At 32.7% G+C, this 13,549-nt stretch overlaps 1 protein-coding gene across 1 annotated transcript; it reads right to left on the reverse strand.

The window, feature by feature from the left end:
- Positions 1 to 5,962: 5,962 nt before the first annotated feature.
- Positions 5,963 to 12,836, reverse strand: LOC111505836 (uncharacterized). The gene is made up of 5 exons (XM_023160711.2): positions 12,683 to 12,836; positions 9,897 to 10,304; positions 8,941 to 9,273; positions 8,593 to 8,824; positions 5,963 to 7,134 (listed from the first exon to the last, which is right to left on the reverse strand). The coding sequence occupies exons 1-5, from the start codon at positions 12,728 to 12,730 to the stop codon at positions 6,746 to 6,748; spliced, it is 1,410 nt and encodes a 469-aa protein (XP_023016479.2). The 5' UTR covers positions 12,731 to 12,836; the 3' UTR covers positions 5,963 to 6,745.
- Positions 12,837 to 13,549: the final 713 nt, after the last annotated feature.

Here is a 13,549-nt window from a genome sequence, read left to right on the forward strand (position 1 = left end):
TCCTTCTTTTCTTTGGTAGATTCTAATGGCTGGGATTTAACCAAATAAACGAATGAATGTTATTTACGTACTATGATCGATGACATGGGTGGATTCAACTCATTTCGTGACAATAAGTAATTTTATGAACGAATTTAGTGTTTTTACATTAATTGAACAGTTTTATTCAGCTAGCCCCGTTTGTTTGTTTGGGTCTAATTCAGTAATTGGAATTTGACCCCCTTCCTATTGACAGATTAATCTGAAATTTGGTACACTCATTCAGTTTTGATGACAATACAATTCAATAAATTCAGTATCATTGTAAATCCAAGATGGACGCAGCTACAAAATGGCGAATTACATATTGTTTCACAAGTAACTTAATATGGGTATCAAATGACAGAGCTGACCAGTGGAATAGTGGTACATTTTGAAAAAAATGCAAATTCAAAATGTAAGCAGCTACAGAATGGCGGATTATATATTTCCAAATATATAATAACGTAGTGTTATACAAATACATGAACGTAGTGTTATACAAAATTATAGGAAACATTGTAAAATTTATGTAAGAATAGTAAATGAGGCAATTTGTGAAATCGATTTTATATAGCTTATAATATTTCAATTATTATATTTACCTGACTGTTACATGAGGACACCTTGTAAAACAAAATTACCCCAATATGTATATTGATTGACAGAGCTTGACGAGTAGAATAGTAGTTCACTTCAAAAAAGATGCAAATCCAAAATGGCCGCAGTAACAAAATGGCAGATTACATATTTTTTCCACAACTACCACAATTTGGGTTTCAAATAACAGGGCTTGGCTAGCATAATAGTAGTACACTTTGAAAAAGATACAAATTAAAGATGGCCGCAGCTACAAAATGATGGATTACATATTACCTTGTAATACTGAGGCACTTGAAAAACTAAACAAAATGGAAAGAATTGAGTGACAAAATAGAAAACTAAAAATTTGAAAATAAAATATGTAAAAACATTTTCTTCGGTTTCTTCGAAAAAAAAAATAATGATGTAGATAATGTACTATAAACAAAAAAAAATTATGCGGAAAGCCCTAATCATACCCAGTCACCATACCCCTCTTCTCAGCATTTTAGGATATTGATCAGATAAACAAAAATAAAATCGTTGGGTGTAGTATTTACATATTTACTCAGGTTACGCTACGCCTAACGATTTAATTATTTTTTATCTGATCAATACCGTAGATTGCTGAGAAGAGTGGTGTGATGATTGCTACCAACGACCTTCCGAATTATTTTTCAGTTTTTAGTGCATTATTTACATCATTATAATCTTTTTCTTTCAATAAAAACATTTAACATAAAAAATTTTTTTACTCATTTCATTTTTTATAATGTTATCCGTATTTGGTAGGTACTGGAGAGTAAGACAAGTGTCTTACGGCAAAATATCGATATCTACCAGTGAGGATGACAGTAATTGTAATTGAATTTCACTCCTTTCATTCATTATATTGTGTGGGAATTCTATGAATGATGTCTCATTCAATTCCATAAGAATGTTAGGATTTCAAACGGAATGGAGAAGTGTTTTTTAGTATAATTCAAAGTTACTTTTTTGAATGATCAACACATCTTTGTGTAGAGGTCATTTTTGAAATTGATTGCTTCCTTGCTTCGTTTGGAAGATTTTCACTTTTTTGTATCAAGATGGAGAAGTAGAAAGCCAAAATCTTCCTTTCCCAAAAAGTATTTAACCGATATTATTAACTGCCTTCTTAACACGACCTCTGCTTGAAACTCTGTTAGTATAAAAACTAAATGAAAATGGAGAAAACCTAGTAATACATGAACGTAGTGTTATACAAAATTATAGCGACGGGAAAATGTAAATTCCTGTAGTGTTCATAGAATAAAAAAAATCTACTTTTTATTTTTTCTCAATATGCAAATCCAACTTGCGTAGGTACCAAAACCATTGTTGGGTATTTTCATAAGATTGTTTGTGCTCGATAAGTCGCAATGAAAGTGACACAACTTACTTCCTGTGACACAAAACCAATTACTTTTCCTTCGCACTACGGCTTTCAATGAAATGTTGCGGAAACATTCTTACTTTGTTGAGAAATAATATTACAAGCCTTTGCAACCATCATCTATCATCGTGTTCATCCCGACCTCAGATTAACCTCTGAGGATAAAAAAATGTTCGATAACACCATTCTTGATATTCACAAATGACTACGACATAATAAATAACTTGTTGAGGTGATTTTCAACTCGACTGATAATTTTTGAGAGTAAGTTAAGAATTTTAAATGAACAGTAGCCTGTCTCAATGACTGAAATGTTCTTGAGATCAGAAATATTCATCATAAGATATAGAGCACAGTTAACAGAGTTACATTGGGACCAGAAAAACAAAGTGTCCGTTACTATCAAACACCCTATATTATATACTCGTGATGCACTGTTTGGAACCTTTGGTGTAGTAATGAATATTACTGGAGTTTTATCTCAACACCGAGTATACTATATAGCTTGTTAAAATAATATTTTTTTATAGATCTACCTGACCATTACATAAGGACACATTGTAAATTAATTTAAGTCAAGTAGATAGGGCAATATTGTGAAATTGAATTTTTTATATCTTATAATATTTTAATTATTAGATTTACCCAACTATTACATAAGGACACATTGTACATTTAATTTAAGACTAGTAGATAAGGCAATTTGTGAAATTAATTTTATATAGCTTATAATATTTCAATCATTAGATTCACCTCACTATTACGTAAGGAAACATTGTAAAATTTATGTAAGAATAGTAAATGAGGCAATTTGTGAAATCGATTTTATATAGCTTATAATATTTCAATTATTATAGTTACCTGACTGTTACATAAGGACACTTTGTAAAACTAATTCAAGACAAGTAGATAAGGCACTTTGTAAAATTAATTTAAGACACTCAAGACGCTAGTACCTGTAATAGGTATCTATAATTTTTATCTCCCTAAACCTACGTCTTCAACTAAAAATTCCATTATATTTGAAAGTAAAAAGTTATATAACCATTTACCTAGTCTCTTTAAAAATATTACAAACTATCCATTATTTCGAAAGACCGTTAAAAATGCACTTGTGAAAAAGGCATTCTACACTATACTGGAGTATTATGTTGACAATCTGGCTTAGTCCTGAAAAGCCTTGAATTTGTAATGTTGGTCGCTTATAATTTTTACTGTAACTTGTATCAACTTTGCTTTTATCATTCTTAAAATGTATGTCCATATATATGTTTCATGTGTACTTATTTTTATTGACATACCAACATACCTACTGATTGGTAATTGTTAGTTAGTCTTAGTTTTAATACTCTATTTATAAGATATTAATTTCGATATTAAAGTATATTTCACCTCGACTTCATATGACAATGACTATGATTATATTTATATTGTTTATGTTTATATTTGAATTTATTTTTATATTTATGTTTTTATATTTATATTTACATTTAGATTTATGTTTTTACATATGTTACTTATATATTTAGGTTTCATGTTTGTACTTACTATCCATTCTATATAACACGCTTTGTCAATAAGATTCATTCTTGGACAATAAAGCATATTTTGATTTGATTTGATGGTTTGAATAGGGATAGCTTTATAAGTATGATCAGTCTGATCTTTCTCTTGAAGGTGATCACTTGGTGATCAAAACAAGTGTCAAGGTGTTAAAATAACACGTGTCGAGGTTTTTGGTGTTTGGAAAAAACTCCAGTAATATTTACCTCCTATTATGTACTCTTGAAGATGATCATTTGGTGATCAAAGCACGTGTCGAGATGTTGAAATAACGGTTTGGTATTGGTATAAAACTCCAGTAATATTTACTTTTTATCATCATACTTCGTGGTGAACTCGATCATAATGCATGATAACCCTCGAATGTCACAAATTGAGAAGATAAACCGCTATCAGTTGGAAATGATGATCTGCTTGACAAATCCGTGAACCGGCCTTTGCCGGTTCACGGATTTGTCAACTGGATGGTTAGGTTAGGTTGGGTTAGGTCCGAAGTGAGTGGGTCTAATCTGTATCCACCGCAACCCGCAAGGGTTGATTGTGGCTAACACCTATCCACACTCGACCAAATAAACCCAGCTTCTTAACGAGGCTGATTCGTTTGTATGGTGAGTGGTCTTTCAGGTCAGATGGTAAAAGTACGGCTCTGCCGAACTCCAAAAACCTGATTCGGTTCCCAGCGAAGCAGGCACAAAGTATGTACTGTGCTGTTTCATCATTTTCTAGCTGGATGGTACTTCTCGATTTGAATCTGGTTCTCCTATCAAAACCCCGTTTCTAATAGAAACAGCGCCTCCACTCTGATGAATATAATTCAGTATTCTACGAGTATTTTGTTAATATTATCTATGGGTACTGAAACTTTCTTTTCTTCTCGTTACCACGGTCATATCATCTACCCAAATTAATAGAATAAATAAAGATCCCGTTGCCATTGGGTTTCCAAGAGATATTTTATTTTACTGATTTTATGATTATGACTTATTGGTAAGTGTATAAATTGCTGGAAAGATATTCAGTGTGCGGAATAGATAGGTGGAATATGACAAAATGGTAAAATGGAGAAACCAGCAAAACAGCAAGAGATGAAGAAGATAGTGAGCTGAATGTGACAAAGATGAAATTTCTGAAGAAAATACAAAAAATTGAAAGAGAGAGAGCTAGAGAAGGTGTAGGCGGGTAAGGCAAGGAACAACAAATGACACTGGATGGGATGACATGCAGGTCAAAAGTCAAACACCGGAAAATAAAAGAAGTAAATTTCAAATAAGTTACCAAGTAATACTACAGACTTTTTTTGGTTCTGTATCATGATTTTGAGGTTCGAGAAGTTGTCCTATTTTTCTTCGTTTTGTTGAATTTGTATTCTATCGTAGCATTTTAAGGCTAATCCAACTCGTGAAATTACGAAGAAATAGAGTCGCTTCTGAGTGAGATCATCTCAAATAAACAAATATTTTGAAAATTTTGCATGGATCGTTACCCCCCAATTGATATCAGAAATTTATTGTGATAATGAAAGCAAATTGGGAATACTTTTTCAATCTTCTGTAAAAACTGTGACAATGGAATAACTATTTAGACTACAGCTGACTCAAAAAAAAAGTATAATGACATATTCAACATGCAATGAGTTTCAATTTATGAAACTGAAATAAACGCCCTTATAAAGAAGTAATTTAGGTTATACATATAATTCAATACATTTAATTTTCATACATCTAGAATTACGGCTTTTTTGATTTTGATATAAATATAAATACAATTATTCGGTTGAGATGAAATAGTTCCTGTTCATCTCTCATAAAAAAGTGTATTCGTTTATTCAGAAAATCTCTTACTCAGTATCGATAAATACTTCTCCAATTATAATCTTCTCAAGATTTTCAATAATGTTTACTTTTGTCTCCAATGTCAGAAATTCATTGCATCTATTCTTCAAAACTACATTACAATAAAAATTCATATAGATACGTCAATTGATTGACTTTATAAAGATAAACCTCAAAACCATGAAATGGGGATATGTATTCTGTATAAAAGATTAATGATCTGAAAAATGTGTTTGTCGTTCGTCACCAAATTATTTTCTAGAAGAAATCGAAATTAAAACAAATGACAGATTGGGATGTTAAACAAATCATAGTGACAAAAATTGTTAGGAATCACCAAAACCATATCTGCATACTGCTGTAGCTGAAATGTCACTTTCGAAAAATCGTAACAATTTCCATAGATAATTTTCATCAACTTTTTCTTCAGGTTAAAATATACAAAAAATGGAAACATCATAATTATACAAGGTAATAATCTTCAGAAAGAATTATTTTCGTCAATTACGGTTCATTATTGTGAGTAGAAATTTGGAATGAAATGAATAGGATGTTAAATATTTGCAAATATTTATTGCTGAAAGTATGCTTTCACAAGCAATTATACAAGTTAAATTGAAACAATAGTTTTAAAAATCTTACATTAAATCACAGTCGGTTTATAATTATTCAGAACAAAATATCTGTTAAACAGAAATTATATATAGGAAGAAACAAAAAACAGTGTGAAATTAAATTGACAAAATTCGTATAAAAAAAATATGAGGGGTTCAACTAAGTTAGAAGAATATATACAAAAAACAGTTTTGATGAGATCATTGAGTGAATACGAGCTGATTTAAAAAATAAAATATAAATATCAAAAACAAAAATCGAGAAAGTGATGTATATTGAATTGGAACGTCATGAAACACCGAAAAATTGATAAATATCGAATAGAATTTTCACGAACACCTATTAAAAAAAATTGTCTCAAAAAGTTCTTCACCATATTCAAAGAATACACTTCTTACATCACTTCAAAGATGTAAAATAAAATTTCAAAGAAACCTGTCATTAAAAACAACTTTGGAACGTTATCAAAAAATCGCCATCATAGAAGATGATAGAAACTTAGATATTGAAAATATACATTATTGAACAATTGAAGAGATATATTAGTATCGCCGGGATAAAAAAAAAATATTGAAAACCAAAATATGTCGATTCGAAAAATCATTTGAATTATCATTAAAATTAGAATATATGGGGCAAGTCCTTGATAAAATTATTGCAACTCAATATCACAGATCAAAATACACTTCATACAATTGCTTGTAAAATATTTTTATCCTCCTCACAAGTATTGTTGGACGGAGAAAGATTTCTTATGGCAGCAGTGGGATTTTTTCACGCAGATTGGTACACAGCTGCATTGGCAACCCTGTTCTTCTTCAGATATGTTCACCTCGCCGGATTCACAGCTGTCAGGAACCACAGCTGGTGGAAGGCAAACTTGTGGAATTTTGGGTTCAGTCTTGAAAGTAACGTCTCCGGGTATGACTTTGCAGACACATGGAGAGCTGCAACAGCTGCAACAACCCCTGCCACCACCAACCCCACCACTGACACCTCCACTGACACCACCGCTAATACCAGTTGCGTCACTGATAGCATCAGCAGCACCATCAACGGCAGTTTCGATCAGGTTTCCTGCTGGTACGTTGACGAAGGTTGGATTGTTGGCTAGAAAAAATCAAATTTTGAACATAACATAATCACAAAACAAACATTTATCATTATTTTTTACAAATGAAGCTCCCTATAAAAATGAACATTTCATCCTGCAGTTTTCACGCGCTAGGAATCGCTCGTTTAAATATAAAGCCTCGTTAACATTTAGCTCGCACAACTTAAGACTTTTGGGGATTATCGCTTGAAGGTTAATGCCTAACGGAAAACTGATAAAAAATGACTGAGCCCATGCTGCAAAATTGAAGTATAAACAATCTCTTGTATTATATATACTATAGACCCCTCAGTATTTTCGCCAACGACATATTATTCATTCCTCTAGTAAAAAGGAATAATGAAAGCATACGATGACAGGTTGAATGAGAAATAATTGTATGAAAATTGAAAATGATCAAATGAATACAATACATATGACGGAATTGGCCGATACTTGATGAAAATCCATAAGTAACGTATTCAAAAAACACTTTATTGTGAGATTTTCACTAAACGATTATACAAAAACGCAACACGTGTTTCGCCATACAATGGTCATACATACATGCCTCAAGAAGTCATTGTATGGCGAAACACGTGTTACGTTTTTGTAAAATCGTTTAGTGAAAATCTTGCAATAACGTGTTTTTTGAATACGTTAGGAAATTAATCGATACTTGATGAAAATCCATGATAACGTACTTGGGTAAATATATTTTCACTAAACATTTCACAAAAGCGCAACAAGTGTTTCACGATAAAATAGCTATACTAACAATCAATATTAAATACGCTAAACAAACGAATACCTAGTGGAACTCATAGTGAAGTATCACTTAAAGAAAAAAACGATAAACAAAAAGGCAATTCGAATGATGAATATTCTAGAAATGAATTGACAAAAATTTATTTCGAATAGAATCAGTCAACGTCAAATGTTCCGATAGGAAATACCCAACAACTATAGAGATGTTGCTGGAATGTTTATAATGGTAATATCTTATTGAATTTCATGTGGCGAATTTGGTTTGATTATTCTTCATCTATCACTGACTGCAGAATTCTGAAGACGTTTTTGGATCTGTATGAATGTCCAATAGGTCTTCTTACGAAGACCTATTGGATTAAATCCAGTATTGACATTGTTCAAACTTGTAGCAAAAAAAAACAACAATGATCTTGATCAATATCCAGTTATGAAGGATGGCGAGCAGAAGGACATCAGATAAGAAACTTTTGTTGAGAAAAGAAGAAAGAAGAAGAACAATATATCCAAAAATAACGAATGCACAAGTCGTCAATGTATCTGAAAGTTACAATCGACCCTACAACAAAGAACAAAAAAAGACAAATATATTGTACTATGAGTCAATCTGAAGGTCACTGGTTGGATAAAAAATAATTATTGGTATTTTTAGTCTATTTCACTTTATATAATATCCAATGAGTAAGTGCAAATTCATTTTCACTTACGTTTAGCAGGAGTATATCCAATCTCTCCCAAACTGACTCTTCTTGGTCCCATATTACCAGTTCCATCATTTCCGTCTACAGCCATATCATCTTCTTCTGCTTGAAGTTCTAACAAGTCATCCGCAGCTTCCTCTGCCAAAGATCTTCCTGATCCTCGTTTCACTGGTTTCAGTTCTACGATTTGTCCGTTCAAACTGAACATTTTCTCTTCGGGGACATTGTTTTGGATTACCTAAATCAAAACATGATGATTTGACCATTTTCGAATCGAAAACAATTTTCCAAACATAATTATTCAGTGGACCTTCATGTTCCGTTATATACAGGATGTTGAGAAATATAACTTACCTTTTTGGGTGGTAATTCCTTGGGGATTTTCCTGAACCCAAAGTGTAATCTATCTTCACCTGCGATAGTGTTGACTTGTGCCTTTTGGGCCATTTTGTAAGCTAGATCTAATGAAACAGCATCAGCTGGAGCGCAGTTGGCTTGGTTCCTGATACAGCTTGCAGATCCAGGTCCATAAGGTCCATTGAGGGGAGATGGTCCGAGTAAACCATCACGACCTCCATTGAGTCCATAGAGGCCCGCTCCTGGTGCAGTTCCATAAGATCCTAAATTTCCCAAAACGGGTCCTGAGCAAGATCCAAGGATTGTTGAAGTCGCGGTACATTGAACATTCTGAAAAATCCTTCAATTAACTACCAACATCTCGATAGGAGTTCGAAGAATAATATAATATATAATTTGAATGGCATATTGAAATAACTGAACGTCACAAATTGAAAATGTGAATTGAGAGCTGTTGAAGCCATTTAAGATAAGTTAAATAATTGAAATATTATTGCAATCATATTAACTCCTTCAGAGGCCACTATATCATTTCTGTGGCAGTAGGTGGCATCACTATATCTTCCACCAGTTGAGTATTTTGTCATTCAAAGAATTATATATGACGAGATATAATATTGCTGTGGTCTACTCTCTATCCAATAATTTTACTTTTGTTTAGTTTCAACAGAAGTATTTTGATTGTATAAAAATCTTCCTTTGAAGATTATAAAGATTTCACCTTTCCCCTTATTCAAAAAAGTTGTTTTCATCTAATCGTCTATGTGAAGACAATGAATAATTTGCAAAAATTTCAATTCAAAAGTATTGGATTGATTAATAGTATATTTCGATAGAAAATCATCAAATATTCTTCAGAAAAGGAAGTATTAGTCGAAAATTGATTCTCCATTTATGATATCAATATGATCAAACTACTTCGTAGAGCAAAAAAATTAGTAACGATCACTTACGTGGCTACAATGGCAGCTGTCAATAGCTCCACATGTAGATGCTGGTGCACGGCAAACAGGTTTTGGAAGAACAGCAGGTTTAACAATAGCCTTTTTGATTGCACATGGACCAGGAACTGGTCCCAGAGATGGGGGAAGAGATACAGCGGGTTTAGGTAATTCTTGGGGTCTAACAACCAATGGAACATGAGGTCTACCTGAACCAAGTCCACCAGGTCCTCCAAAACCATTACTATTAAGGCCTCCCAATCCGGTGAATCCAGCTAATCCATTCAATCCGTCTACACCACCAAATCCATTGAGGTCTTCTCGTCCTCCAGGTCCGAAACAACCGCCGCTGCCTCCACATCCTCCGCATCCACCACATCCTCCACATGATCCACATCCACCATAGGGATAGGCAGCGACCTGAAGCAAATAGGGAAATAGGTGTGTTGTTCGTAATATGTACCGAATGTTATTTCTATCTTCCATCAGTTTCCTGATCCTCATATATTGAGATTTCAAAATGTGTTAATAAGGTACCATCATAATACCATAATACTTCTTTGGTAAAGATCGATATTGAGAAGTGTTCATGCATATTTTTTGTTTTTAGCGAATATGTTTTATATTATTCTTCTCACCAACTATTCCTCAGTATGTTCGATTCATATTCAAGTGACAATTTTTATTAGATTGTCTGAACAGTTCACAAAATCACAACACGTGTTTCGCTATACGCTTCCGTTACGCTTTTCTCACCGAATTCTATTCTATATTGTATACTATAACATTTGTGATATACTGTTTGGAACCTTTGGTGTAGTAATGAATATTACTGGAGTTTTTTCCCAACACCAAATCGTTATTTTTACACCTCGACACGTGTTTCCATCACCAAGTGATCATCTTCAAGAGGAAGATAAAACTAATAACTACTCAAAACTAAAGCTACAAAACTAGCTTCAGTTTTGAGTAGTTATTAGTTTTATCTTCCTCTTGAAGATGATCACTTGGTGATCGAAACACGTGTCGAGGTGTAAAAATAACGATTTGGTGTTGGGAAAAAACTCCAGTAATATTCATATACTATAACAATTTGAAGCATATGTCCATCTACCTATTTGATGACTAATAAATCTACCTCTGTTCAGGTATGAACTGATTGAAAATTCAAACATAAGAAATTGTATTAACTTATTAAATGAACATGTAATGAACCAATCACCAATTTTCACGTTAAAACAGATTCAACAGAGAGAAAGAATTCAATTCTATCTGGTCTTCCAGTGAGTTTTACGAATTTTTGAATATATTAATGGTCAACCAGTTCAAAAGACTCAACCTATTTTCCCAATGTAATACGTCATAGTCGTGGTTGAACTCCTGTCCCTCTACCAGAAGATGGTTTGTAAATGTGGAATTAGTCTTCTATCCAAAAAACCACTTCTATGTTCTTTTATACTACGGAAACTACAAAAACCAGCCATTTACCAGGTATATCCCACTTCAAGAAACGATAATGAACATCAGAGGACATTGACATACTTGCGTACCCACGAATAACATCGTTCGTTTTTTTGAAAGCAAAAACCTAGACGTAGATTACAGAATAAATGAAAACTTAAGCAGATTCACCAAGTGCAATGAAGACGAAACTTCAGTATCGGATATATACTGAGTATATGAGTTGATTTGTGGTTCTTACCCAAAATTTTATATTACCCAAACGGGGAGAACGTTTTCGCAAAGAATGAGAGAACATGGTAATAATTTTTTGATTGTGAAGAACAATTTCACATTTGTAAACCTTTTTTTGGCAGGGGAGCATGAATTCAATCACACCATGATGTATTACATTTGGAAGAGAAAGGTTGAAACTCAATTTTTTGAAATATTTAGATATTGATAGATTCGGAAATCTGGAGAATTCACCGAATGATCAAATGGAATTGTATTCTTCTCCTCTATTTTCTAATGTAGAAAGATGTGATCAGTGTATCACATGTCTATTCAATGATTTGGTGAAACTTTCTTTTATAATGTTAAAATTTTTATCAATTAGTTTTTACACAAAATCTTGCAAATTTATCAGTCATCAATGAGGTACAATATGAATTGAATTATTTCTGTCTGCTGAATCTGTTTTCTTATGTGGAATTGTTAATTATTTTTTTACTTGTCCATTTTATAAGTTGCTGAAATCAGTAGGTATAATGTTCAAATTCTTAATTAATTTATATCCAAACTCTGGTGAAATTATTGTCAGTCAATAATTTATTAGGTCATGTGATTCAAAGTGATATATTGTTAGGTAGAATTGATTTAGTATGAATATGCATGAAGAAGATCGTGTACAGCGAGACGCCTGTTTGCGACTTGATACATTCTTCATTGAAAATATCACAATATACTATTACTTCAGCAAATGCCATCTTCTCCTATCACACGTCTTCGGAAAGATAATGTATTGAAATAGACCAGTTTGAATTTTTTTGCTCAAAGCAAAACTACTACTAAAACTACAACTGAATAGTTAGTTGAACAACATGTCGAATATATCATTCGAATAGCAGCGGGGGTGAGTTCATCCTTGAGTTCATCCGATAAATAATAAATATTTTTCAGAAGAAGTACAATTATTATCGTCAGCAATATTCATTGAACAATAATCTAATATCTCGAGTTTTCCAAAACACTTTTTGAAGAAAACAGAAATGACCAAACTGAGAATTCAACTAAACTAGAAGTGATTACCCTCAACTTTCAACTTTGTTCATTGACTTAACAAATAATTCACTTACATTTTGAATCACGACCACCAACCCGACTACAACTAAGACGAATTTCATGGTTCACTGTCTATCTATATGACTATAGACAAAAGTGATTGGAATATGACTGCAACCAAATTCCGGGTTTTTATATATTTTACGTTATTGCATACCAAACTGACCCAAGGTTATATTTACGTCAAATTAAATATATTGGTGTAGGTGTTGATGCAGGAAAAAAGTTAAACAAAGTTCATGTTAATACGTGCGGTACATATAGGTTAATGAACCTCATCATTCCATTTATCTATTATCTTAGACTTAGTTTTATTGCTAGAAGTGGATTTTCATTCAGTTGTTAGTGTGTTGTGAAATAACAGGAAATTACACTTTTTTTTTCATTTTGTGAAAATTTTGTTATTAGGTGATATTAAGAAACATCCTACATACAATACATCAAAGGTGATGTGAAAAATGAGAGTGATTTTCGACCCACATATCAATCTTTTCAAAACCGCTTTATGAACGGCACATTACCTTTTTTTGACTGAAACTTCTGAGGGCCCCAGAAATGCCGTTATTGGAGTGACACCAACCCTCACGTTCTCCTGGAAACACATACCCAATATCTAGGAAAAATTAACGTTTGGGCAGGAATATTGGGAAACCATATTGTAGGACCTCTATTTATTGATCAAAATTCAACAGGGGAAATATATAAATTCTTGGATGTAGCCATTACTACGTGGTGGGAAGTCATAATGGAGAAAATAGAATTGAAACTTTCTATGTTTTTATCACTTTTATTTGTGACTAACGTTACTGCGGTTCGTCCTATAGGGACACTTTCAAACTTATAGGACGAAACTGCAGTAACGTTAGTTACAAATAAAAGTG

Source organism: Leptinotarsa decemlineata, unplaced genomic scaffold (genome assembly GCF_025532065.1).
Source record: "Leptinotarsa decemlineata unplaced genomic scaffold, Ldec_3_MD MMD2_tig00026354_RagTag_RagTag, whole genome shotgun sequence".
Classification (NCBI taxonomy): domain Eukaryota; kingdom Metazoa; phylum Arthropoda; class Insecta; order Coleoptera; family Chrysomelidae; genus Leptinotarsa; species Leptinotarsa decemlineata.

Bases quoted from the DNA above. Each gene is read 5' to 3' on its own strand.
- LOC111505836 (XM_023160711.2), bottom strand. From the start codon at position 12,730: ATGAAATTCGTCTTAGTTGTAGTCGGGTTGGTGGTCGTGATTCAAAAT. The intron at 10,305-12,682 runs GTAAGTGAATTA...TATTTGCTTCAG, and splicing joins TGGTGGTCGTGATTCAAAAT to GTCGCTGCCTATCCCTATGG. The intron at 8,825-8,940 runs GTAAGTTATATT...GTTTTGATTTAG, and splicing joins AGGAATTACCACCCAAAAAG to GTAATCCAAAACAATGTCCC.